At 35.5% G+C, this 27,979-nt stretch overlaps 1 protein-coding gene across 1 annotated transcript in view; it reads right to left on the bottom strand.

The window, feature by feature from the left end:
• Positions 1-27,979, bottom strand: part of Dnajc15 (DnaJ heat shock protein family (Hsp40) member C15) — a 74,759-nt gene that overhangs the window by 30,052 nt on the left and 16,728 nt on the right. The window contains exons 2-3 of the mRNA XM_027928976.2: positions 9,903-9,954; positions 6,885-6,958 (exon numbers count right to left, since the gene is read on the bottom strand). Of these exons, the coding sequence (XP_027784777.1) occupies positions 6,885-6,958; positions 9,903-9,954 (126 nt within the window). The remainder of the gene's footprint in view (positions 1-6,884; positions 6,959-9,902; positions 9,955-27,979) is intronic.

Below are 27,979 nucleotides of genomic sequence, written 5' to 3'. Positions count from 1 at the left end.
AATTGGTTAGTACCTATACTACCCTAGTAAGTTCTGTATCTTTCTAAACATGCAGAGAGAATACGTAGATAGATACAGAGTAGAGCTAAAGCTAGAGGTGGAAAGCAACAAGGGATTGAACAGAGGAAGAACACCTGGTTTTAATGTCTCTCAGTAAATCCAAATCTTAACTGCATGCAAACCTTACTCCCTGTTATGGTTTGGATGTGAGATGTCTCCCTTTTTAAAGCTCATGTATGAGACAATGCAAAAAGGGTTAGAGGAGAAATGACTGGGTTATGAAAACCTTAACCCCAATCAGTGAATTAATCCTCTGATGAGATTAACTGAGTGATGACTGAAGGCAGGTAAGTAAGGTGTGAATGAAGAAGGTGGGTCATTGGTGGCATGCCTTTAGGGTATATTTTGTATATTTTGTAACTGGAGAGTGGAATCTCTCTGCTCTCTGATCATCTCGTGAACTGCTCCATGCTGCCACACTCTTCTGCCATGATGTCCTGCCTCATTATGAGCCCCAAAGAATGGAATTGGTGATCTATGGACTGAGCCCTCTGAAACCATGAGCCCCCAAATAAACTTTTCCTCTTCTAAAATTATTCTCGTCAGGTCCTTTAGTTACATCAAAGAAAAAGCTGACTAAATCATTCCCTAAATAAAAGCTTATTATCCAATTTAGTTGCAGCAAAATAGCAGTATCACCAACTTGATCCATAGCAGTCATTTCTACAGAAGCATATTTGTTCTATTTTTGTTTTTAAATCATGTTGAGATTAATGCATAGGGTAATTATTCAGGGAAAAAAAAACATTTCTGTGAGTCTTTACCTTAGGGAGCTTGAAAATTTTGAATCAGCATAATAAAGAAGAAAAATTGATGATATTTCCAGTCATTCCCACTACTGTCATAAAACTCATTAACCTTAAAAGCAAGTATTGGTATTTGTGCAATGTTTTCTTTTAATTTTTAGCTTTGCCCAAGTGGAAATGTAGTCTCAGAAAAGGCTCTTTAAAATCTAGGAAGTTGTCAGGAAGTTGTTCGTATCCTGAAGAATTGACTAATAGGAGTAAGTCAATTGTTACATAGATAATTCTCATAGACCTTCTAAAAGAAACTTCATTTTGAAGATAGAAGCTTAATGATGTGGGAGCTGTATACAGAAAAGTATACAAAGAGAAAACAAAATGCTGACACCTAACATACTTGCACATTTCTTCACTGAAAAATCATGCCTTCGAAAGCCATGAAATTCAGATTTTTTATCACACTATTTTAAATAGAATTATCATAATTTTAATCTATTATGTTTAAGTTAGTATCTGTGTTATGAGCAGGCACAAAATTATTACTCTGTATCTTTCCTCCCTAATAATAAAGTATAACTAAAAGGTTCTCTTAAGCTTTATAATAATATATCAATATTTAGATTGCATTATTCAGATTATAAAGATCTTAAGGCACTGTAGAACCACTTCTGACAATGCTGTGGTGGGCTAAAGGAAATGTTTAGATCTATAAAAATTAGATTACTACAAGAAATAATTATATCATCAAGTAAGTGAAGTAAATAGTTATATTTGTCTAATATGATTTCCAAGAACAGAAACAGTGAGACTCTACTAGTTTTATAATACTGTCTATTAGAAACATATCCTGGTTCTTCCAAATTATTATTTTGCATTATTGCATTCACAAACTATAAGCTACAGAAGTCAAAATAATGTCTTCCTAAAATTAGAATTAAATGCTTCAGTACCATAGTATCTTAGGTACCTCCTTTTCAGAAAAGGTTAGGGATAAATAGACATTAGCTTAATACACATTAAGCTTAATACATTAAAAAGCAAGCAAAAGAGCACTAGTTCAAAAGAGCTGACTGAATCACAAAGTTCTTTTTGTTTTCCAAAGTGCCTTTGAAATGGGAAAAGAAATATTTTCAATACAAAAAAAAAAAAAGGCAATATGAGGCCTAGAAAACAAGAAATGGGAAGAAATGGGACAAGAAGCAAACCAGAAAGTTTATAAAGAAATCCTGGAAGACTGAAAAACAGGTAAGATCACATATAAAGAAAAATCATAGTAGTCCCAAACACAGGGTGGTGGGGGTGTTTCAGGGAAAACACCAGGAAGGAACTGGTGTTTCTGACTCCAGCTGGTAAATCCTAAAATATAAGTAAAGAATGAAAGAAGAGAGTCAGTGGATCCCATTTTGGAACCCAGAAAATGAGGGAGCGGGTTATCTACGACAAGGAGAAAAATTAAAGTAGACTCTGAAGATCTCAAGCCTGCCCCTGTCTTCTTGCTTTGGAAGATGTGCCTACTGACAAACCTATTCATAGGCCACTGACAATGGTATTAAGCCACTGAAGTAAATCTACCAAACTGCTGGAGAAAGCCAGGAGCATTACTTATATTAATCAACTTAGTCCTCACAAATATAAAACAACACCAAGGATCATCAGACATTTTGAAAACACTCAGTATCATGGAGGGAAAAAAAACAACTAAAAGAATCAAGATGAACTGGTAACAATTGTCTCTAGAAGAATAAAAAGAGAGAAGCTTGTGTGATGGGACACATCTATAATCCCACCTACTAGGGAGGCTGAGATAGGAGATTTCCAAGTTCAAGGTGGCAGTTTAATGAGAGGACTTAGTCTCAAAAAATAATAATGCTCCTGGATTATTACAATTCTTAGTACTTAAAAAAATAATAAAATACTAATTAGAATCTTTAAAGTTATTCAAAATGATATCACATTCATTTTAAAAAGTGGATTGCTATAAAAAGAATACAAGAAAGAATTCTTGGAAATTATAAAAAAAAACATCACTAATGTATATAATTGAGATGGACTGAGTAACAGAATGATCATTGCTGAAAACCAACATAGTGATTTGGAAAATAAGCTGTGGAAATAACTACAGAATGTACAGCAAAAAAAGACAAGGCAAAAAAATAAATAAATAAATAAAATAAGGGCTAAAATGTTAAGAGACATAAAGGATAGACTCAAAGGTCCAACATCTTTATAATAGGAGTTCTAGAAGTAGAGAAGAAAATGAAGGAAGTGAAGGAAAAGTCCAAGAAATGAAACACCAAGCAGATAGACACACAGAGTTTATTTGTCAGAGATGACAAATAAAGGCCATCTCTCTATAGGAGAGAGGCAAAACAGGCTTGGGTTCTCGGATTTTTATAAGGCAGGCTCAGGAATCTGAACTGGGCAGGTCCTAATGCATGGTTAAGGGTTGGGTTGGTATGAGGGAGTGGTGAGCCTTTCTATGAACCGCCCTTGGGTGGGAAAGTGAAACTTTTTTCTTAAAATGGCAGCTGTTACTTAAGATGGCCATCAGATGCTAAGCAAGGACCTCATAGGAAGAAAATAATTTTTTGAATATAAGAAAACATTACAACAAAAGGCAATTTTCAAATAAGTTACCAGTTCACTGAGTTCCTAAGAATTTTCAGAACACCAATAATATAGAGAAAATCCTAAAAACTTTGAGAGCCAAAAAATGAACACTAAAAAAACCTAAAACCCCAAAACAAACAACAAAAGAAAACCAAGACAACAGGCTATCTACAATAAGTACAATGAAAAAGAAGAAGAGCAGAAAATCTGACTGTGAGTATGCAGGAATGTAGAAGTGTAGGCACTGAGGTTAAGTCTCAGCAGAGAGTTCTGTAGTTCTCTCATGTTGGCTCCACTAAATTTCAAGGAACTAGTAGTGATAACTAACAATGAGAATAAAAGCAACTGTTTAACAGAGAAGAACTTACAACATTTACCATCCATGCATACCATATACACAAATTACTCCAGGCAATATTCCAGCAAAATGGAAAAAAAAAAAAGAGGAAGATGAGATTTAAAAACAAGATGTTAAAGCTTAGAGGAAATAAATAAAGTGAAGTGTTACAACAATAATGAAAAGAGAATCCACTGGAACTTGAGTTTTGGGACATTCCCCTTTGAATGACAGACTGACATACAACTGTAGTTCTTTTTTTTTTTTTTTAAGTAACCCCATTTGGTTAAAAATAATTAATATTTACAAAATCAAAATACTGTAAATGCTGTATTTAGGAATTTTGACATTTGGGATTCATTAGTGTGAAGAGAAAGCATGCATATATCTCATTTTTTCAGTTTCCCTGGAGTGATTAATTTTTAAATAATTGCTTTTAAGAAACTTGTATCTTCACTGAGGTATAATTATTATGATGATGATGATTAAGATATTCTGTGATGTTTTACTATAAACTGTAAGAGTGGAACTTTGTGAAAAAGGAGGAGAAGCCAGATTTGTTAAAAGCTAAATTTCTTACCTAGAATCCGCAAAAACAGAAGGAAAGGAACTTGCACACCATTTTTTTTCTCCTTAAAAAAATGCAAGTTGCAGGGCAGGTATACACTTCAATCTACCCTATCTTACCTATGAGCTTTCTATTGAGCAGTAAGAATTTTTTTTCATTTTCTTGTTCTCTCTTCCTTTACAATTAAATAATTCCTGAAATTCTCTCCATTTATTATTGGTAAACATGGGAAGATATAACTAAAGTCCATTTAGAGAACTATGTCACTATTTCTATTACCATTACTCTCTCTTGAATCACCAACATCTAACACCATTCCCTCGTTTCATGACTTCTAACTCTGGGTCACTATAAACTAAACTCTATGTCACAGGCATAGTGATAATCAAAATGCAAATCATGCTGTGCTCAAAATCTCACAGACTTTCTGTTCATAAGAGTAAAATTTGAGGTTTTCATAGTCCATTAGGCCATAAGGATTTGGGCCCAATCTACTATTCTTCCTTTCATAGACTCCATGAAGTTACCCATTGTTATGATTTGGATATTAATTGAAGGCTTGGTTCCTGATGCAATAATTTCAATGGAGGGACTTTGGGGAAGTGATTGGATCATGAGGTCTCTGATGTCATCAGTGAATTAATCCATTGAAAGCTGAATGACTACAGGGAGGTAGTAGAAACTACAGGCAGGTATGGCATGTTTGCCTCCAAACTATAGAAGTTTTCAATGTTTACATAATATTATAAAATTGGAAAAATAACATCCTAATACTCTTTCTACAGAAGTCTCTTTATGTATAAAACATACTTATGACATTAAAACGATTAACAGTACTGCTTTTTACAATGATATTCACTTTGAAATATACAGAAAACCAATACAACCTATGGCATACATGACACAGTTCACTGGGTACATGCCCATTGAGACCATATCTTGTCCCGAGCAACCTTCCTTTTTTTGTGTGTTTTCTGGCTGCCATGAACTGAGCAGATTCCCCTGCCAAACTATTTACCATGATGATTCTGCCATGGAGCCAGCCAATCAGGGACTGAAACCATGAGCCAAAATAAATCTTCCCTTCTCTAAGTTGTTTTCTCAGGTATTTGTTACAGTGATGAAAAACTAACCAAAAAGCCCTGTTGCTAAGCTCATTTCCATCTCAGTACTTCCGTAATGTTCCCACTAACCAGAAAGCTCTTTCTTCAGATGCTTGCATAGCCTGCTTCCATGTCTTCTCAGGCTTGCCTGGCCTATCTAATGAAAGATTCTTCTGTTGTTATTCTTTAACTTCTTACCCTAATTTAGTTTTCCTTAAAAACACTTAACAGGGCTGGGGATGTAGCTCAGCGGTAGACTGCTTGCCTATCTTGTATAAGGCCCAAGGTTCAATTCCTAGTATAGGAGGGGGAAAAAATGCACTTAACAGCTGGGTACAGTGGCACACTCCTATAATCCCAGCTACTCTGGAAACTGAGGCAGAAGGATTACAAGTTGAAGGCCAGCTTGATAACTTAGTGAGACCGCAATTCAAAATAAAAAATTTAAAGATGCTGGGAATGTAGTTCCGTGGTAGAATGCTCTTGGATTCAATCCCCAGTACTCTGAAGAAAATTTTTAACTAATTATAAACACTTAACACTTATAGATATTATGTATCCTACTTCATTTGTTTATGATTTATCTCTAATAAAATATAAAACATAAGCGCCTAGAGGAAAATGTCTTTGTCTGGTGCATGATTGTATCCCATGGCCTACAATGTCTGGCATGTGGTAAGTTGCTCAATGAATATTTACTTAATAAATGCTGAATACCCTGGCAATACTTTACCAAACAAAATATAAATAGGAACAAAAAATAGACATATACTCACTTTAATCACAGACATACATTTATAGGATTCCAAAATCTCTTAAAAGTTGAACCTGGGTTTAATTATTTGTCAGTATGTCATCCTTTGGAAAGGCTCATTGTTCTTGGCTAACTAAACCCCAAAAGCCTGTGATGTCTTTGCTAAAACAAGTCATTCATTCTCAAATTGCTGCAAGCCAAACTGATCTATTCTAGTTCTGCATAAATTTCTCAGAACTCAATGTTTATTTTTCAGGGCTTCAATGAGTCTTATTTGAATTGTCTTCATTGGTCACAAACCTCAGTTCATAGTGTGGCTTTTTAGATAACTATTATTATCCATTCCTCCCTTATATTCAGCTCACCAGAGTCTCTGATGCTGGTAGATGAATGGATAAGCCCTACAGGACTTCAGGCTGGAATCTTGTAATTCTGTATTTGAGATGGGTCAGGTACAGTGATATAAGGAGAGGAGTTTCAAATTTCAAGATGAAATAAACTCCTGAGTAAGCTACATAGAGGCAGGACTGTGTTTTGTTTCATCCCTCTCCCTTGCTCCTGTTACAGGGACTGGTGTACACTGGACACTCACTAAATGTTTATTGAATAAATGAACAGTAGTTAGAAAGGGAAAATAAGTTACCCAAAAATTAATGTAATACTACTGGCTGGAGCATAAAAATTAGTTGTGAAGTCACATTTAACTTACAGAAGATGAAACCTTCCTTGCAGTGTCTGTAATTGCTTGTTCTAGAGGTTTCCAGATCTGAAATGCATAGCGACCTAAATGGTAAAAGGAAGAAACGCAAATATAATTTTCTATAATCAACGTCAATCAATACCTTCAAGGTAACTAGCATGTTGTTTATTGATAGTTTACTATTTTCAATAAATATTTCAAAACTTATAAAAAAACCAAACCCATGTTTTCTCAAATTTCTAATCTACTGAGGACAGAATTTCATTTTGATATCATTATCACAGCCAATAAATTTATCAAGTTGTAATTTATGACTATAGAAGTTTTCAATGTTTACATAATATCATATTATAAAATTGGAAAAATAACATCCTCGTACTCTTTCTACAGAAGTCTCTTTATGTATAAAACATACTTATGATATTAAAACGATTAACAGTATTGCTTTTTACAATGATAATCACTTTGAAGCATATAGAAAACCAATACAACTTATGATATACATGACATAGTGATTTTTTAATGAAGTTATCTCTAAACTAAAAAAAGCAATTATGCATGAAACATTTAACAAGGATGTTAATTATTGGTTTGTTACTGAAGATGGCTACTCTCTCTAAAAACTTATTTCAGGTTTGCCTTTTGTCGACATACAAATATTCAAACTTCCCCAGTTTTGAAAACCAAGAATCTATAATAAAACAGGTCCTAAACTGTTCTGAGGATATCAAACAAGAATAAAATATCATCTAACTAATTTACCTTTTGTATCCTATTGAGAACATGTGGCTTCTACTAGTGTGTCTTTCTTTAAAGGTCTTGCCAGAAAACAGTATATGACACTGTGAACTTAAATTCTAATTCTAACCATAAGCTTATTTGCAAATCAAGAGTTCCACTGGAAAACCTCAACTACCTAGATCTTTCAGAAGAACTTATCATTTGATTACACAATAGTATAAACTGTAGTTTTTAAATTACCCCAAAATTCTTCAAAACCACAATCAAGCACAGTGACTGAATTCCTTTCTCAGTGAAAAAGCAGATAAAAGCTTTAAGAAGTGGAATCTGAAGTTTTCCTTTAACCATAAACTAGATGAGCTATCCCCCCCATCAAACTGAAGTGTATATTCTCCTAAATTGTACTGTTTAGTTTATTTGGCTCTGGAAGAGATCTGTTGTTATAATTAGTAACATGAATTTGGAAATAGTACAATCTGCACATCAATTCTCGTAAATATTTTTAAAGAAGACTTGGAAAAAGTGCATTTTTCTTTTTTTGGTATTGAACCCAGGGCCTTGTGCACGTGAGGCAAGCATTCTACCGAATGAGCTGTATCCCCAGCCCCAAAGTGCATCTTTTTCTAATTTAAAATGAAAATCTTAACATTTTATTCATAATGACTATGCCTATTCTACTAAAATACTTCTAAAATAGTTTTATGCTTATGGACAAGTTTGTCAGAATTCCTTTTAAGATATGATTCTCCTCTAGAAAAACCCCAGAATTTGTTCACTTTAGTTATTCATTTTAGTATATAATTGGCACAAGGCTGTGCTGCCAAAAAAGATGAAGAGGATCTGAACTACTGAACTTTTTTTTTTCCTCCACTGCAGTACTGGGAATTGAACCCATAGTGTCGTCACACTTCTTGGGCAAGAGCTCTACCACTGAGTTACATCCCTGGCCCCAATGAATGTCTAGTTTTTAAAGTTCTATTTGTTAACTGAGAATTGTATGAAATTAAGTACCATGTAAAATAAAATAGAATCTTATTTGTCATTTTTCTATTGGAATTTAACTCCATTTAAACACAGTGGAATAGTTTTACCTAAAAACATCCAATTAACAAGATCAAATCCATACAATTAGAAACAAAACGGTAAATATCAACATGGAAATACTCTTAGATTAACATTTAATTAGGGAATAGCTATGCAATTTAAAACTCTAAGTTAGTGATTAAATTAGCAATTTTACTTTTAATATTCATAACTTTTTTCTAAAAAGATGATTTTTGACAGTGAAAGAAATTCTCCTGGGTTTTATTAAAGAAATTATACCAATATGCTAAAAGATGAAGTAATAAATCAGTGAATAACTGTGTTCATCAGAAGTAACTGACAGCTTAAGAGTATAGACCCATCTGCAAGAAAAAGTGAGCATGGGAATATAAAGGAATTCCCTATCACTGAGATCCTTAGATTGCACTGAGACAGGAATTCAGGGCACAGAGAACAAGAACACTGAGGCTAATAAAGGAAATGCCTATGAGCCACTGGAATATAAAACAAACAACTAGCAAGTAAGGGAATGTGCATCCTTGCCTGCAGCTTGAAGCTTGGCTGATGAAAAAGCAACAAAACTGCAAGATACCTAAAAAGGGCACTGGAAAGAATCAAGAAGCAGGCTTAAAACATGCAAGGGCACTTTAGAGCACAAAAATGTAATTCTGTCCTGACTCTACCTTAGTCTAGCCCCCTAGCTCCTCTATAAATATTAGAACCCCAGAGCAAGATTGGAGTCACTATCTCACTCTAAAATTTGACTACACTCCCTCTTTGTTTTTGCTTTCCAATAAAGCTCTCCCTTCTTATTCTACAAGCTGACTCTTCCTTAAATTCTTTTCTGCAATGGAGTCAAAAATGTGGAAGGTTTGAGGTCTCCTCTGCATCTGGAGAAATCTCCGACTCCATACAGTGATAGCATCATATCAAAGATTTCTTGTTATTATACACTATAGCTCAATTTAAAGAAAAAGAAAAAAAAAGCCAAGAACACCAGCTATTACTGGGACTAGCATTCCTAGCACATACATCACCAATTTTCTTCAGTTTACTACAGTTTACCTAGATTTTGTTTTACTAATGTTTAGCAACTATAGATGGTGAAAAGAATGAGTATGTATAATGTTTGAAGACCAAAAATGTCAGAATACAAAGGTCCTACTCATCAATCAAAGTAGCAGCTAATTGAAAATCCTGTTCCTACAACAAATATTGACATATATTCTTCATTTATCTTACCTGCAAATGCAAGAGCTGCAACACCCAGTCCTACAGCTATCAAACTTCTTGCCTGTGGAGGAAGAAATATGATAACTTGTAGAATTACATACTGTGAGAAACACACTCACCTGTCTAAAGCCAAGGAATGAACTGAGAAGGTACAGAGAAAGTGAGGCTTTCGTGACAGTCTTGCAAGATCAGGTATCTGGTACTCAGGCACACCCAGAGCAGTTATAATTAGCACTATTCCCTCCAGGGCAAGGTCCCTCCTTTGGTTGCTCATTGGTTGAGTACTAGGGGGTACACAATCTTCCCAAAAGTCACTTAGGTTTTACTGTTGTTTAAAGAATTTAGTTGCTTTTGCCTTTAATTGTTTCCCTCTCCTTTTATATTCTTGTGGCACAAAAGTCTTCTGGGATTGAATGCCTTCTGGCAGACAGGCAGCTGATCAGGTTGTCCCTTCCCTCTCACCTCCTGTTTGTTAAGGAGCTGTGAATTTTTCGTACTCCAGTGTTACCTACTTTAATTTTCCACTCTGCTCTCCCTTCCTGCTGCTGCTTCTTCTTCTTCTTCTTCTTTTTTTTAACATTCCAATTTCACATTTAAGGCTAAATAATGAATTCTGAAAATGGACAATTAGACTTTCTGTCACCATACTAAGTTTTAGAAGAAAATCAATCATCTTAAATAATGAGGATAATTACATTAAATACTAGATTTTCTTCACACTCTACTGTGAAGAACAGAACTTAAAATCTACAGTGTCTAAGGAATTATATCTGCTGCTTGCTTTATCATCTAATTTTTGGTGAACTAAAATAATTCTATACTTTAATTTTCATATATTTGAATTCATTCTAACCAAGAGCTTTTACATTACCAACAGACTATTCTTAATAGTGGGTTTAATATATATATATATCTTCTGTAAGGACAAAAGGTGCATATTTCCTACTCGATATTTTATATTTGCAATGCTCAAATGCATTTGCTGTTTTTAGAGTTTTAATAAAACCTTTAGTGCATCTTTGGGAAAGAAGTTGAACTTCAAAAATTAGTAAAAATCTTAATTTAAAAATTAGTTAGGGGGGTTGGGGTTGTGGCTCAGCGGTAGAGTGCTCGCCTAGCACATGTGAGGCTCTGTGTTCAATGCTCAGCACCACGTAAAAACACATTAATAATTAAAAAAAAATAGTTTCCTACTTTTCTGGACCGGTAAAATTTTTAAACAATAAGAACCAGGTTCAGAATGTCACAATCTAAAATATCATAAGCTAATTCTGATTTAAAAACCTTCAGTCACAACACGTGGCAGAAATAAATTGCTGTCCTCAATATCCATTCATAAAACCAGAAATTTCTATTTTTAGTTGGACATGTATTTCAAGCCTCCCTTGGCAGTCTGATGCCTATGGTAACTAAGTGTTGGTCTGTATGTAGTACCTAAGCAAAGCTGTGTGTACAACTATTAGGAAGTCCTAGGAGAGGGAGGGAGAAAATGTCTTTGCTGAATGGAACATTTTACCTGGAGCAGCCTTCTAGACAGAGAAGGAAAAACAATGAGAGGAAAAGAGACTATTTCCTACCCCATCACAGAGTTGTCTTAGCACCCCCGGATTGCCTCTATTTACATGAGATAAAATAAAAGCTTTATCTTCCTGAACTATGGTATTTTCAGTACTTAGGTACTTGCAGCCAAAGCAAATTCTGACTGATACAGAATTAAGAAAGTGAAATCACAGCAAGGTTTTTTTCTAATTTGTGGTGAGACAAATTTCATAAGTTTCAACAAAGATTCTTTTAAAAGCTTGAATAATATCACTAGAGAACAGAATGGATATACTTCACACTGGTGCAGACATTGTTAAGAAGGAGGCTGAGACTCTAGATGTCAAAACCTAAAAGCCCTCCAGCCCTCAGTCTTCGAGTTCTGTAATGAAATACACATCAGTCTTAGGAAATCAAAGCCCAGACGTTCCAGGGATGACTCTATAATGAGAAACATCAGGTCAGAGAGGGCAGCTGCATAAATGTGCTCTAACTTTAATATCCAATAATTGTCTCTGAGAAATCTAGAGCTCTTGGTAGGCAGATGAAGGGTCTAAAAGTGCCTGCTCCTTTGGCAGTTGCCTTTTGTAAGGTTACATCCATCCCATCCCCTGCCTTTAACTAGGCATTCTAAATTCTAAGGTGAAGCCATACTTAAATGATTAGGATATTAACTAGTAAATAATCTCTCTCCAGATTCATAGTGTTATGTAGTAACTAGCAATGAGCAGTGAAATGTATGGCAAAGTCACTTACTGTAGGGTCTTCTTTAAACTCAATGTGGATGAAAAAGCAAAGGGTAGTAGTTAATTTGTAGAAAACAAACAGAAGCAAAGGAGCTAATGGGAAAATATGTCAAAAGGAAAGAATTAATGAGACTAACTCTTAACAGGGTCCATTGAGGCTAGTATGAAGTTACGAATTATGGCTGTGTGTGTCTCCATTTGTCTGGGAAGGTAGATTCTTTTAGTAGCACAGGAGCACTAAGATAACTTCTGACTGGCTATTGACCCCAATGCCCACATTAACACAGGATTGTCTTATAGATGAAGCCACCCCTAAACAGAATGGCTACCATGACAATTCCTGAGAGGATCAACTAAGGTCAAAAACTCCACTGCCCACATGAAGGAGTTGAACAACTGACTGGCAAAGAGTACAGAAGGTGGTCCCAGTTCTCTTGGTAAACATCAATCAGTCATGAATTTGAAGACAGCTTTGTCTCCTTTGTCATTCTCTGCTTGGAAACTGCCTACTCTCTCTCTTGAGAATGCTCTCTGCTTAAGCCTCACTTTGTTTTTACTTTACTTTCACTTAAGATCTCTTGCATAGCTTTTGGTGTCTGACTTTAAAATTTCTTTCATCAGAACACAAGAACCAAGGTTTGGAATTTCAGGTCCCAGCTTTCCTGTGACAATAAAACCTAGAATATTTGGTGACCTTGAGATAATATTAGATGGTGTAAGGCCCCTCCTTATACTTAGGTCCTGTGCACCAATTAACACAAAGCATATAAACTGCTGTGTGGTTTAGCTTACAGAAAAAGAATGTCTGTCTAAAGAACTAGAACATTCACTTAGCATGCTAGAGGCCCTGGGTTCAGTTCCCAGTGCCACCAAAAACCAAAACAAAACAAACTAGCCCCAGATCAACTGATCTCACAGAATGACAGAGGTCATTTACAACTCAGAACAATGGGCACATATCCAAATATACATACAGAATTCCTCCAAATTAAAAAGACAGACAACACACAAGAAATGTGGACAAAAGACTAAGCCAAGGATTTCATTTTTAAAAAAAGTCTAGGGGTTAGACATCTAGCTCAGTGTTGGAGCTTGCCTAGCACACCTGAGGCTCATAAGAAAAGGTGTTCAGCTTCAAAAGCAACCAGAGAATACTAGCAACAACAATAAAAATGATGTAAAAATATAAATATTGGGATGTAAACATCTGTGCTCTATGTGGAACTTATTTTTGTCCATTGATTCACACCAAGCACCTAGCAATGGTAATTATACCACCTAAGGCTATTGTAAGGATAAAATGTAAGAATACACACAATGGGCTTAACACATGTAGCCTGCACATGTTAGCAGATGTAAGCTGTTTTTAACATTATCAGTAAAAATGAACTAAGGGACACATGTGGTAAGGCACCAAAGATAGCAGGAAACAGTTTTATTTAGCTGCAGCCAGGTTCAGAGGGCACAGCTTTTGCTATAATCAATCCCCTGAAACTCAAGTTCAGGTAATTTCAGAATTTTACACCCAACGTGTAAGGGGAGGGGCACAGAAGTTCACATAAAAACAGCTTTTTCTTTCACTATTCTGGGCAAGTTAACCCTTCAAGGTCAACACCTGAGAAGGGGAGAGCTTCTTCTCCCCTTTCTTCCCTCCCCCTGCCAGGTGTGACCATGGAGCTCAATTGGTAACTTCTCTTATCTTAGAAATGTAGACATCTCTATGAAGCTCCAGCTCAAGACTAGAGGCCTTGTTTACACATTTTTACAAACTACTATACTGGATAAATGTTTGTGAAAAACTAGTAAGGGGGTGTCCAGCACCTGGAGTGCTGATTTCTTCCTGGCCAGTGGCCAAGTAAGATAGGGCAACACGAAAATTGGAAGTTTATCTACACTGAACTCTTCTGTAGAGACTCTTTTGCTGACAGTTCTAAAATCAGCCATGGTGAAGATGTTTGGAGAAGTCCAATTAAGATTTTCTGTGGAGAAAGGGGGTGCCACTACAGTACTTTTGAACATAAGTGGTATAACAAGTACAACAATGTTCTGTAATACTTAAATTTGAGTACAAGAAGATTCAGAGATTTTTTTTTTTAATTAACTGACTTGATTTGTGACAAAAGTAGCATTGCAAGCCAGAAACAAAGTATCTTTTTTTCCCTTAATAAATAATATTTGGTCAGTTGACTATCAAAATGGAAAATATTAATATTAACCTTTCTCACAATATACAAAAGTCAATCCCAGGTAACTGTACCTCAAAATGTAGATGATAAAATAACAAAACTTCTAGAAGATACCAAAGAAGACTATTTTCATGACTTAAGTGTAAATGTTTTTTCTTTTTATCCCAATTTTTTATTAATGCAACATAATTACACATAATAATGGGATTCATTGTTACATATGCATGCATGCACATGATGTAACAACATCATTTGGTCAATGTCATTTCCCAATATTTCCTCTTTCCTCTCCTTATAATCAAAAGCTTAGTCCTTGGTCCCTGATGCCAATCCAATAATGAGAAAACAGTTTTAAGAAAAAGGAAAAATAAGTTTTATTGCTTTGCTAGCAAAGGAGAAACAAAAGACTCCAGTCCTAGAAGCCGTGATTTTGCCCATGGGTAGAACAGAGGGTTTTTAGGGGTTTTTTGTTTGTTTGTTTTGGTACCAGGGATTGAACCAGGATGTACTTTTTATTTAGAGATAGGGTCGCACTGACTTGCTTAGCACCTTGCCATTGCTGAGGCTGGTTTTGAACTCATGATCCTCCTGCTTCAGCCTCCAGAGCCACTGGGATTACAGGAGAGCACGACACAGGGTGGGTTTTTGGTTTTTTAAAGAGGTAATTCAATTCAAGTGACAATTTGGGAGATTTCTGAGATACTCTTGTTACCATCTCTGAAGTCTAATTACTTCATTCCTGTGGTAGCTATGTTCTCAAGGACAGATAACTTGTCCTAGGATAGGGAAGAAAGGTAATCAATCCTATTTCCCCCAGAGATTAAGGAGGGGGAGAGATCAGGGAGAAGGGAGAGAAAAATAGAAAACAAACATGTCCTTTTAAAAAATAAGTGGTAGTGGCAGAGGATCCAGGGCTAAATTCAAAGCATAAAGTGCACCACTGACTTCTGCCAACAGTGTACAACTGTTCCTTCCTTTTCCCCATATACTCTACAACATTTATTATTGTTGTTTGTATTCTTGATGGCTGCCATTCTAACTGGAGTGAAATAAAAATCTCAGCATAGATTGATTTGCATTTCCCTAAATGCTAAAGATGTTAAACACTTTTTCTTTTCTTTTTGCCTTTCACATTTCTTCTTTTGAGAAGTGCCTGTTGAGTTAATTTGCCCATTTATTCACTGGGATATTTGTTTGGTAGTAAGTTTTTTTAGTTCTTTATATATTTATTCTGGATATTACTATTGTATCAAAAGAGTAACTAGCCAAGGTTTTCTATATAGATTGTCTATAGGTTCTCAGAGAAGATTGTTTGAGGCAGGCTCTAGAAAATGAATTTTCCTAGGCTAAATACCCCAACTTCTCACATTCTGAAAAATGCATATTATTAAAATGTAAAATCTTGAAAAGTTGAGTTATTCTTACTTCAAATTTTATAGAATAATAATTATTGTACCATTTTATTAATTCAACTATTCAAATATTCAAAATGAGACAAATAATTGTACAATTTCAGAGATTTTGATTTCAAGGATTAGAGGTATTTGTATTTTAAAAAATTAAACCATTATGCATTTGCTCATTTTCATTTTATTCTAACAATATGTAAAGCTAAGTTATATTTAACAATAAAAATTCAACTTAATTCAAGTAAGTTTTGAGCACTCTGTTGATAAGCTCCTATTTAATCCCCCCAGGTCCACTCACCATCCTCTGCTTAGCTTTGTACTTCTCTTTGCTCTTATCTCTAAAGACTATTATCTAGTACTTACTTGCCCTCTAGCTTCTGACTGTTTCACAGGCAGGAGAAACAAAGGAGAGAGAAATAACCACACAAGGTAGTCAAAGTGTTTTTTCCCCTGCTTTTGTTTCCTCTTTGGCCATAGTTCCCATTGAGTGACCCCTCCACACCTACAATTCTTAATGAGTTCTAGTACACAGTCCTATCCTTACCCCTTCAACTGATGGATAACTGTTCCAAACCCTTGCTTCTCCTTAGGTGATACATTATTCTTTATTGGGTACCTTCAACCATGCCCACACGGCTGCAAATAGTTCCTCCATTAAACTATCTTCAAAGAGCCATCCATCCATTACTGCAAGGACCTTCACATATAAATGTTATTACCTGCCAGTTACTATATTATATATCAAAGATGTTGCATGGAAAAAGGCAAACTTGGCCCTAGGGCCTGCATCAAATGAGTCCTATGAGGGTCCTTAAACATCCAATGTTTATGCTATTATCTCTCACAGATCTTTATTCTTATCCTTACTATAATACTTATAATATTTTATCTTCTTAGAATAAAATATAATTTTGTATTTATTATACTAAATTATAGTTAGATGTGTTCTGTTTCCTTTAGCATTTCTAGGTATTAAGTCTTAAAAATCCAGTGAAATATATGGACCATTTTCCCAGGAACATACACACACCAAAAGTCTTTTGATATATAAGTTGAGGGCATTCATGGGTTTGCCTGAAGTCCTTCAATCCTCAAGCCCCAACATAAGAACTTCTGGCAGACTAGGAAAAAAAGACTCACTAAAGTCAAGGAGGTTGTCTCCTTTATCTTTGAGTTCCTATAAGCAAGCACATCAGCAGAACTGCTATATTTCATTTCCATTCATTCAACAATACAGTAAGAAAAAATAAGTTGATTAAAAATTAATAAAAGGTAACCTCTAACCTCTATTTCTAAAGACTAATTTTAGAGAAAAAAAACACAAAAGGCATTGTAACCTTTAAAAATAACAACAAAACAAAAGCAAATTGGAGCGGGTGTTGGGGAAATAGCTGGGACAGAGCACTTGCCTAGCAACCTATGGGTTCAATCCTTAGCACCACATAAAAATAAACAAATAAAATAAAGGCATGCTGTCCATCTACAACTAAGAAAAAAATTTTTTTTTCTAAAAACAAATTAGGTAAATCACTGGAGTAAATAAGGATGTTCAATGAATAAATAAACAAAATTATAAAATCCAACCTTACTTATCCACACTAAAAGCACAAAGTATAGCATAGCTATGCAAAAATTCACTTTATTACAACTAAAATTCCTCATTGGAAGAGAGTTGAATTTAAAATTATCTCTTGAAATGTATTTTAATTAATTTACATTAGAACAGTTTGTGTTTTTAAGCATAAACAATTGATAGCAAACAAACAAAAATATATTTAAAAGTTGAAGTTAACATGAAATTTAAAAAAAAAATCACATAACCTACAACTAATTTTGTACTCTGAAATAAGAATAAAAGTCCTTTTTGTCAAGTTTTATATTGAACTATTAAGATGTTAAAAAATATTTGTTACCTAATATTTTTTCATTCTCTAAAAAGCCATTGGCATTTCTTTTTAGACACAAAACTGTGAGCTGAAAAACAATAACAGTTCCTCCCAAACCTCCACATAAGTGAATGATCCAGACAGGGAAAAGAAGCATTCTAATTTCAACTGTAGAAAATAGATAGTACAAGAGAAGGAGAGTAATTTGAAATCTGAGCAAGTAGCTCTTGCAGAATCATACTTTATTTTGCCTTATTTAAAAAAAAAATTAAATAAAATCTAAAATAATGGTTTTTTTTTTTTTTTTGAACACTCATGGTTCATTTGGCATAAACATCAGAGAATTCTATGAACATGTTCCCTGTTTGACTACTATTGGACAAAAAATTCACATGTTCTTTATCATTATGCTTTTTTTTTTTTTATTTAAACTTCAGTATTGGTCCTCAGGCTAAGAAGATCTATTTTGTTTCTTTGATATACCCAACACATTCTCTGATCCAGTTGCAGGCATGAAGATGTACTTCAATTTTTATTTTAAATGTTTTTTAAACAATGATGCTTTAAAACTAAATTGCCAGTAACAGAATGAGAAAAATGACATTGAAAAGACAATATAAAAGCAAAATGGTGAAGCAGGCATAGTGTTAGTACCACAAATACAGTCATTTTCTAACAACGAGGCAATAAACAGGTTAAGTGTCTAAAATTGCTCACACGATTAGATACACATCATAGTACATTTGAGAATTCAACAGAAATGGAGAAAAGTTGCTGTTTGTTTGACTCAGGAAAATTAGAATATGTGCTGAAAATATAAAAAAAAAATCAGGTAGTGTGATTTATAAAGAAAGGATGCCACATGAGGTTTTTGTTGTTGTTCCTGTTGTTTTTTTTATACTGGGATTCAATCTAGATGCATTCAACACTGAGCTACATCCCCAGCACTTTTAATGCTTTGAGACAAGGCCTTGCTAAATTGCTGAGACTGGTGTCAAACTTGAACTTCTCTTCCCTCAGTCTCCCTAGTCCCTGGGATTACAGATGGACCTCTTGGCAAGGATTTTTTTAATCCCCCCTTTAATATGCACAAGGCTAGTAATGCTTTAGTCCTTCAACTATATGTAATAACATAGTACCACAATTTGGATAAGTTATTAAACATGTTTATTTTGGTTCACAGTTCTGGCCCAAGAGCCAAGAGTCACATCTGATGATGACCTTCTTGCTTGCAGAACCCTGATGTGCACCAGAGCATCAAATGGCAAGGGACAGGCGGTGAGTTTGTGAGTGTGTGTGTGTGTGTGTGTGTCCTGGTCTCTTCATTTTCTTATAAAGCTACCAGTGTTCAAATCTGGGGCTCCACCCTGATGACTTGATCTAATCCTAACCACCTCTCAAAGACTCTACACTTACATGCCATAGTCAAATCTTTACCTTCTTAATACCTCACATTGGGGATTAAACTTCAATATGAGTTTTGGGGGAAGGGGACAACCCACATTCAAACCACAGTAGGCAAATTTTAGTTAAGAACATTTTCTCTGAAGATTAATGCATATGGTTCAAAAAACTAACAAACATTTTCTAGGCCTGCAGAAGATCTACATAAATTCTAAAGCTGGGGACCTAGTTCAGTGGTAGAGTACCTGGATAGCATGTTTGAGGGCCTGGGTTTGAGCCTCAAAACCACAACTATTACACAAAATTAGGTTAGCAGCTCTTCCACTAGTAGCACAAGCTGATCTTTCTATAAACATGAGGTCATATATACTTGAAAAATAAATCATACAGATTTCCATAAAAAATTTATTTTATGGGCTGGGGATGTGTCTCAAGTGGTAGCATGCTTGCCTAGCATGTGTGAGGCAAGGGGTTCGATTCTTGGCACCACATAAAAATAAAGATATTGTGTCCATCTAAAACCAAAAAAAAAATATTTTAAAAAATTATTTTATGTGTGGAATATGATATGTCAAGAAATTTGTAATGTTTTGAACAACCCACAATAAAAAATTTAAAAAAAAAAATTATTTTATGACTCATGAAGACTGGTGTTTGGAAAGTGGTCTACATAAGAAAAACAAACCTAATCTTCTGCTTAAGCCAAATTTAGAAGTTCAGCTTTTAACAATATTCTCAGGACCACCATGGAAAAAAAAGATCCTGTTTGTTCAAAGGCAATGTTATGTGATGTTGGTCAACTGTATTTCAGTTTTTAAAATTCATGCCTTTAAATTATATTGGCCAAAAATGCCAAAAAGCAGAGTTTTCACCATATTTCCTCTAACCACACACAGTGCAGGAACATTTTGGGTTTTAAAATTTCCAGGCATATAAAAAACAGCACTGCAGAAACCAAGAGATGCTAAATTCCCAATGAAATTATTGATTGGTTTAAAAATGGTGGGAGAGCAGTCATAGAGAATTCATTTCCTAGACTGCTAAGCATGGCTAGTTAAAAGTCTTATGTCCACACTAAAGAATATCATTACACAATGATGGTTTCAGAGGTTTGCTAGTCTTTCAAGACTGCTCAGTGTCGTCTTCTTCATTCTTAATTAGTACTCTTTCCATTCCTCATGGATCTTTTAATTCTAAACTTATATATTTTTCATAAGCCTTCATGTTTTTCATCCATGTAGCAAGCATGAATCTCCACCCCTCAATTTTCCACCACCTTACCTTTGAATGGGGGTGTGGGTGGCAGGATGGGAAAGAGAGGTATGCTAACAGGAAGTCCACAAGGCCTCAAAGTTAATCAGGCTTGGGCTTGAATTTTAACTCAACATTTATCAGTTGATGACCCTAAGCTATTCTGTCTGGACCCATTTCCTCATCTGTGAAATAAGGGTATGAATAACTGTATCATAAAATACTCAAAATGATTTGACACAAGGTTATGAAAAATGACATGACGCTGTGTGAATGTGGCAGATACTCCATTAGGTCTTTCTTTATTCTCACATCTTTATTCTTACTCTTCCTGTTCCTCTCTGTTCCACTCCTAGAAATTCTCATTCTTCAAAAACAACTTCAAGGTTTTCTCAGTGAAGTTTTCCCTGCTCAACTCCTCCCCTAAGCAAAATTCTTCAGTGCCTCCTTATACTCAGCAGATCTCTCTACTAAAATATATACATAGCAGCTTGCCTGTCTATTTTGAATCTCTTTCAGCAAGTGAGTTTTTGGATTTCCAAAATGCTTGCATGTCATATGTTTTCAAAAGGTTTATATAATGGATGAAAAGGATCTTAAGCAGCCTCCTGACCATCCAGATGTCCTTTTAGTTTGTATTATCTGTGCATGTAAGATAAAACAATTTTATGGGTGACTTAAATTGTATTTTGAAGTGGGAAAATACAATGAACAATATTTGTGTTATAGTTTGGATATGAAGTGTCCCCCAAAAACTCATGTGTGAGACAATGCAAGAAGGTTCAGAGGAGAAATTATTGGATTGTGAGAGTCTTAACTCAATCAGTGAATTAATCTCCTGGCAGGGAATAACTGAGTGGTAACTGAAGTGGTAGAGTGTGGCTGGAGGAAGTGGGAATTGGGGGTCTGCCTTTGGGGTATATATTTGTATCTGGCAAGTGGAGACTCTCTCTGCTTCTTGATCACCATATGAGCTGCTTCCCTCTGCCACACTCTTCCTCCATGATATCTTCCCTCACCTTGAACCTTGAGGAATGGAACCTGCTGTCTATGGATTGAGACCTCTGAAACTGTGAGCCTTCAAATAAAATTTCCTCTCCTAGAACTGTTCTGGTTAGATCTTTAAGTCAAAGCAGTGAAAAAGCTAAAACAATTAGTCAAAATATCCTGGACTGGGTGAATATATCCAAATGTTTCATGGAAGACAAAGAAAATGAAGTTAAGGGCTTTATGTCAATTTTCTTACAAAAGTGAAATGAACATAATCTACAGGTCATTCAGAAAAACAGAAAAGAATAACATTAAAAGGACTCAGTTTTTGATTAAAAATAGTAACCATTCAAAGGTCACCTCCCATCTCTGACTGATTATTTATTAGTTCATAAAAGAACTACTCAGCAAGTGTTTATCATGTACCTGTCATGATTCTAAGTCCTAGGGATCTATCAGACAAAATCCTTGTCCTTGCAAAGCTACATTTTAGCATGAGAGACAGATAATAAACAATAGAAATAAGGAAAAGAATATTTACATAATAATATGTGCCATAAGTTAAGATAATGCAGGTAAAGCAGTAGGTGTGTGTTTGTATACTGAAAGTGACAAATTTAGGTAGAATGACTAGGAAAAGCTAGAATGAAAAGTGAATATTTCCTCCCCATCTGGTACTGGGAATTGAACCCAGGAGCAATCTATCACTGAGCTACTCTTCAGCACTTCTAATTTTTTGTTTTGAGATAGGTTCTCACTAAATTGCCAAGGCTGGTCTTAAACTTGAGATCCTCCTGCCTCAGCCTCCCAAGCACCTGGAATTTCAGGTACATACCTGTGTATCTGACAAAAGTGAATTTTGAAAAATAAACAAGAAAGAAGCCATGCCAACATCTGAAGAAAGATCACTGTAGGCAAAGGGAACAAATTTGAAGAGGAGAGGGTGATGCCTCTAATGATTGCCAGTGTGTGGAGAGAAAAAGTTAGAGGGAAAGAGGAACAGAGAATGAGGTCAGAGAAGTCACATGGGAGTAGATCATGTGAGGCCTTACCAGTCAACATAAGGACTTCAGTTTTTCTCTGAGAGAAGATATCATTGTTTGGAGCAGAGATCTGAGATGATCTTACTTAGATTCTAAGAATCACTCTAGTTGTCTGTTGAGAAAAAATTGCTCAGGGTCAAAAGCGGAGACATGGAGATGAGTTAGATGTCTATAAAAATTATCAAAGAAAAAGGTACTGGTAACTTAGACCAGAGTGATTAGTGATAGAAATGAAAGTGGTGGGATTCTGGTGATGTGTATTGTGAAGGTACAAAAACAGGATTTTCTGAGACTGGATGTGGTGTATGAAGAGAATAGTGTAGGATGTCAAGATTACTGTCTTGAACAACTGACAGAAGGAAATTGCCTTTTGCTGCCAGGAAAGACTAAATGGGCTCAGGTGGAAGAAGCTCTATTTTGGACATATTTTTCTAAAAACAGGTCATGATAAATATGATAAAGCCTAAACAAAGCAGTATGGGAATTCATAACACCTGCAATGGGGGATGTCTCATCCACTAATGGAAAAGAAGAATGAGCAGAATATCTCAAAAATATTCTTTCTTTGTTATTTTGCAGTGACTCAATTCTCAAGGGTTAATCACAAGCAAATCACTTTCTGCTGAACTCAGTGTTTTATGTTGTCTTATTATTTGGTTCAATTTCCACAAAGAAAGCTCTTTGAATTTAAACAACAGCAAGTAGAAGGGAGAAAAAAAGGAACAAAAAATACTACTAGCAAAGCAGAATTTGAGAAAGATATGCATTATACATATAGATCAAAACAAGGAGGGGAAGAGAGCTGGGGTTGCAGCTCAGTGGTAGAGCACTTGCCTAGTACATAAAAGATCCTACGTTTGATATAAAGCACCACAAAAATTAAAAAATAGTTAGGCATAAACCTGTAATCCTAGCTATAAAGGAAGCTGAGGCAGGAGGATCACAAGTTTAAGGCAGCCTCAGCAATTTAACAAGTTCCAGTCTGAAAATATATGGAAAAAAGGGCTAAAGATGAGGCTCAGTAGTAGAGTGTCCCTGGGTTCATTCTCTCTCGTCTGTCTCTCTGTCTCTCTCTGTCTCTCTCACACACACACACACAGCAAAACAATATAATAAAATCAAAAGCCAAAATAAGAAACAACTCTTGGGCTTACCTCAAATGAGTATCATTCCACTAAGCAGTATAATTAACAAAAAGTCTTCTAACTAAAATCCTCACTGTACATAATGATTTTTTTAAAGAATAATCTTGTAAGTACTCTTTGGGTTTATTCAAAATAATGATGTGAGTTCTTGTCTCTTTATTCTAACAATGGAAGAAGCTTTCTTTGCTCACATTAAGCTACAATGTGAACAAATGTGACTGACCAGAAAATCTTGCCCCAATAATCAACCTAGTCCTGGATACCTCAGAGAGAACTGGAGCTCCTGGACTCATCACAGGTTTGTCAAACCAAGTTGCACATTTGGTTTCAAATTCTTTAACCCAAGTACATTGTGATGGTCAATTTTATGTGTCAACTTCACTAGGCTACACTACCTAGTTAGCACTCCCCAGCATCACGAGTATGCACATGTGTGTACACAAACACACACACAAACAGATTCAATTTTTACTTGAAAGTTTTCAGTCTGCGTGGGCCCACCAAATAAATTTTAGACTTGCCATCACACAATCATATAAACTAATTCCTTGAAACAGATACATACATACCTATATTACTTGATTCTGTTTCTCAAGGGAACCCTGACTGTGCAGATTTATCCTGTATTTTAGGTCCAGAAAGCATTTTTTTTTTCTTTTTGCTGTGCTAGGGATTGGACTCAGAGCCTCCCATGTGCTAGGCAAAAGCTCTACTACTGAGCTATACTCCCAGCCCCTAGAAAATAATCTCTTAGGCTCGTTTGTTTGATTCATTCACAAATTAATTCAACATTTAAACACTTAATCTTGGTGCCTATTACAGACCAGGCACTGTGGTGGGACTGAAGACACAAATAAAATGACCTCATTAAAGTCACAAGTTAATACGTATGTCCTCCAAAACATACTAGTTTACTTGTACCTTATTTCTCCATACATTTATCTAATTCTTTTTAGAATTCACTACATTTTTAGTCAGAAATGTTTCTTATAATAATATTATTTACCAATTATTCACAAAAGTCTCTGCATCTGACACTTATAGACTTAAAAGTTTTTGAACTTTCACCCTAGGTAGTTTTTTGCATTTATACTGGGGACTGAACTCAGAGGCACTCTACCAATAACCTACATTACCAACACTTCATTTTCATTTTGGGCAGGGTCTTGCTAAGTTGCAGACTTGTGACTTTCCTGCCTCAGCTTCCCAAGCCACTGGGAGTTGTAGGTGTGTGCTACCACACAGGGTTACTTGATATTTTTCTCTGTGCATGTGTAGTACTAGGGATCAAATCTAGGGGTATTCACCACTGAGTTACAATCCCAGTCCTTTTTAATTTAAGGATAGCATCTTCAACAAATTGTGCTGGGAAAACTGGAAATCCATATGCAACAAAATGAAACTGAATCCCTTTCTCTCGCCATGCACCAAAGTTAACTCAAAATGGATCAAGGAGCTTGATATCAAATCAGAGACACGGCGTCTGATAGAAGAAAAAGTTGGCTACGATCTACATACTGTGGGGGCGGGCTCCAAATTCCTCAACAGGACACCCATAGCACAAGAGTTAATAACTAGAATCAACAAATGGGACTTACTCAAACTAAAAAGTTTTTTCTCAGCAAAAGAAACAATAAGAGAGGTAAATAGGGAGCCTACATCCTGGGAACAAATCTTTACTCCTCACACTTCAGATAGAGCCCTAATATCCAGAGTATACAAAGAACTCAAAAAATTAAACAATAACAAATAACCCAATCAACAAATGGGCCAAGGACCTGAACAGACACTTCTCAGAGGAGGACATAAAATCAATCAACAAGTACATGAAAAAATGCTCACCATCTCTAGCAGTCAGAGAAAATCAATGCAAATCAAAACCACCCTAAGATACCATCTCACTCCAGTAAGATTGGCAGCCATTATGAAGTCAAACAACAACAAGTGCTGGCGAGGATGTGGGGAAAAGGGTACACTTGTACATTGCTGGTGGGACTGCAAATTGGTGCAGCCAATTTGGAAAGCAGTATGGAGATTTCTTGGAAAGCTGGGAATGGAACCACCATTTGACCCAGCTATTCCCCTTCTCGGTCTATTCCCTAAAGACCTAAAAAGAGCATACTACAGGGACACTGCTACATCGATGTTCATAGCAGCACAATTCACAATAGCAAGACTGTGGAACCAACCTAGATGCCCTTCAATAGACGAATGGATAAAAAAAATGTGGCATTTATACACAATGGAGTATTACTCTGCATTAAAAAATGACAAAATCATAGAATTTGCAGGGAAATGGATGGCATTAGAGCAGATTATGCTAAGTGAAGCTAGCCAATCCCTAAAAAACAAATGCCAAATGTCTTCTTTGATATAAGGAGAGTAACTAAGAACAGAGTAGGGAGGAAGAGCATGAGAAGAAGATTAACATTAAACAGGGATGAGAGGTGGGAGGGAAAGGGAGAGAGAAGGGAAATTGCATGGAAATGGAAGGAGACCCTCAGGGTTATACAAAATTACATACAAGAGGAAGTGAGGGGAAAGGGAAAAAAAAAAAAAAAAACAAGGGGGAGAAATGAATTACAGTAGATGGGGTAGAGAGAGAAGATGGGAGGGGAGGGGAGGGAAGGGGGGATAGTAGAGGATAGGAAGGGCAGCAGAATACAACAGACACTAGTATGGCAATATGTAAATCAGTGGATGTGTAACCGATGTGATTCTGCAATCTGTTTACGGGGTAAAAATGGGAGTTCATAACCCACTTGAATCAAAGTGTGAAATATGATATGTCAAGAACTATGTAATGTTTTGAACAACCAACAATAAAAATTAAAATAAATAAATTTTGAGACAGGGTCTAACTTGCCAAGGCTGGCCTTGAACTTGAAATCCTCCTGCCTCAGTGTCCCTAGCCCACCAGGACTACAGGCACATGCCACTGTGCCAGGCTCTCTATTTTACTTTAATGTCCATTCACAAAAACCTTATAAAGTCTTATACAGACTTATTACTAGGTCACTTTTTATATTACCTAGAGAATATAGTATCATCTAATTATCTAATGTCAAACTAGATACTAGCACTGGTCCTTGGTGTACTTACTCCTTACAATTCTCTATTTCATTCACAATGTTTTATCATTTCTCTCCCTCCCTCACGCAAAATACCCACACACACATAATGGGTGAGGGATACTAGGGATTAAACTCAGGAGCACTTGGCCAGTAAGCCACATCCCCAGCCCTATTTTGTATTTTATTTAGAGACAGGGTCTCACTGAGTTGCTTAGCGCCTTGCTTTTTTGCTGAGGCTGACATTGAACTTACAATCCTTCTGCCTCAGCCTCCTGAGCTGCTGGGATTATAGGCATGCACTACCACACGTAGCACAAAGATATATTTTTAAATATTTTTATATCTAATAAAAAAATCAAACAGTTTGATAAGTATACAAGTGGAATTACTAGTTCCTGCTTCAACTTTTTATCTGGATGTACCATGATGTAATCTGCCATACCTCCAGTACAGGACCTATTAATAATGAGGCATGCATTTCAGACAACAGCTCACAGTCTTACAAGTTTTCAGGAGAGTGGTTCAATGAACAATCTCCTGAACTGATACTGGTAATTGGCACAATGTGTCTTGAGGGTAATTTCATGGTTAAGATTCAAAAATCTTATATATATTCATGTCTTCAGGCTCAGTAACTAAAATTAAAATGTTTAAGAAAATAATCAGAAAGATGCATAAAACATATGAGAACATTCTTCACTGTGTTATTTATAATATAAAAACTGGAAACAATTTGAATACTCAACAATAGGAGAATAATTAAAACAAATAAGGCAATCCAAAATATACATCAACTAAATCATTTAAATATTATAATATTGAACAATGCTTAGAGACTATATATTAAGTAGAGAATAAAAAGCAAATTATAAAAAAAAGAATTATAGCATATGTATACATTAAGAAGCAACAATAGAGGGTAGGGGGTGTAGCTCAGGGATAGATGGCTTCCTAGCCTGCATGCTACCCTGGGTTCAATCCCCAGCATGGCAAAAAAAAAAAAAAAAAAGCCAGAATGATGTTAACCAAAACACTAAGAGTACTTATATATTCCTAGTTTCTACCTATTTTCAATAACTCAGTAGTAGGGTCACAGGCTTTGGAATCAAAGAAACATAGTTTGAGTTTTGGCTCCCTCCTTATCAGCTCCACAACCTTAGTCAAGTTACTTGCCCTCTGTTTCCTCATTGGTCCTCATGGGCTATCTAAAATGAGAATAATTATTATATGAAATTCCTTGAGTTGGCATAAATTTTTATGAATTAGGACATTTATATACATCACTACGTGACATGTGAACACTCAATAAATGGCACCTATTGCAATTACTATATGATAGTAACATAATTGTTTATTTTAAAATCAGGAGTACAAGATAGAAGTTATAAAAAAAGAAAAATCTTAGAAAGATCC

Source organism: Marmota flaviventris, chromosome 4, assembly GCF_047511675.1.
Source record: "Marmota flaviventris isolate mMarFla1 chromosome 4, mMarFla1.hap1, whole genome shotgun sequence".
NCBI classification, from domain to species: Eukaryota; Metazoa; Chordata; class Mammalia; order Rodentia; family Sciuridae; genus Marmota; species Marmota flaviventris.
This window is presented reverse-complemented; position numbering and strand designations above follow the sequence as displayed.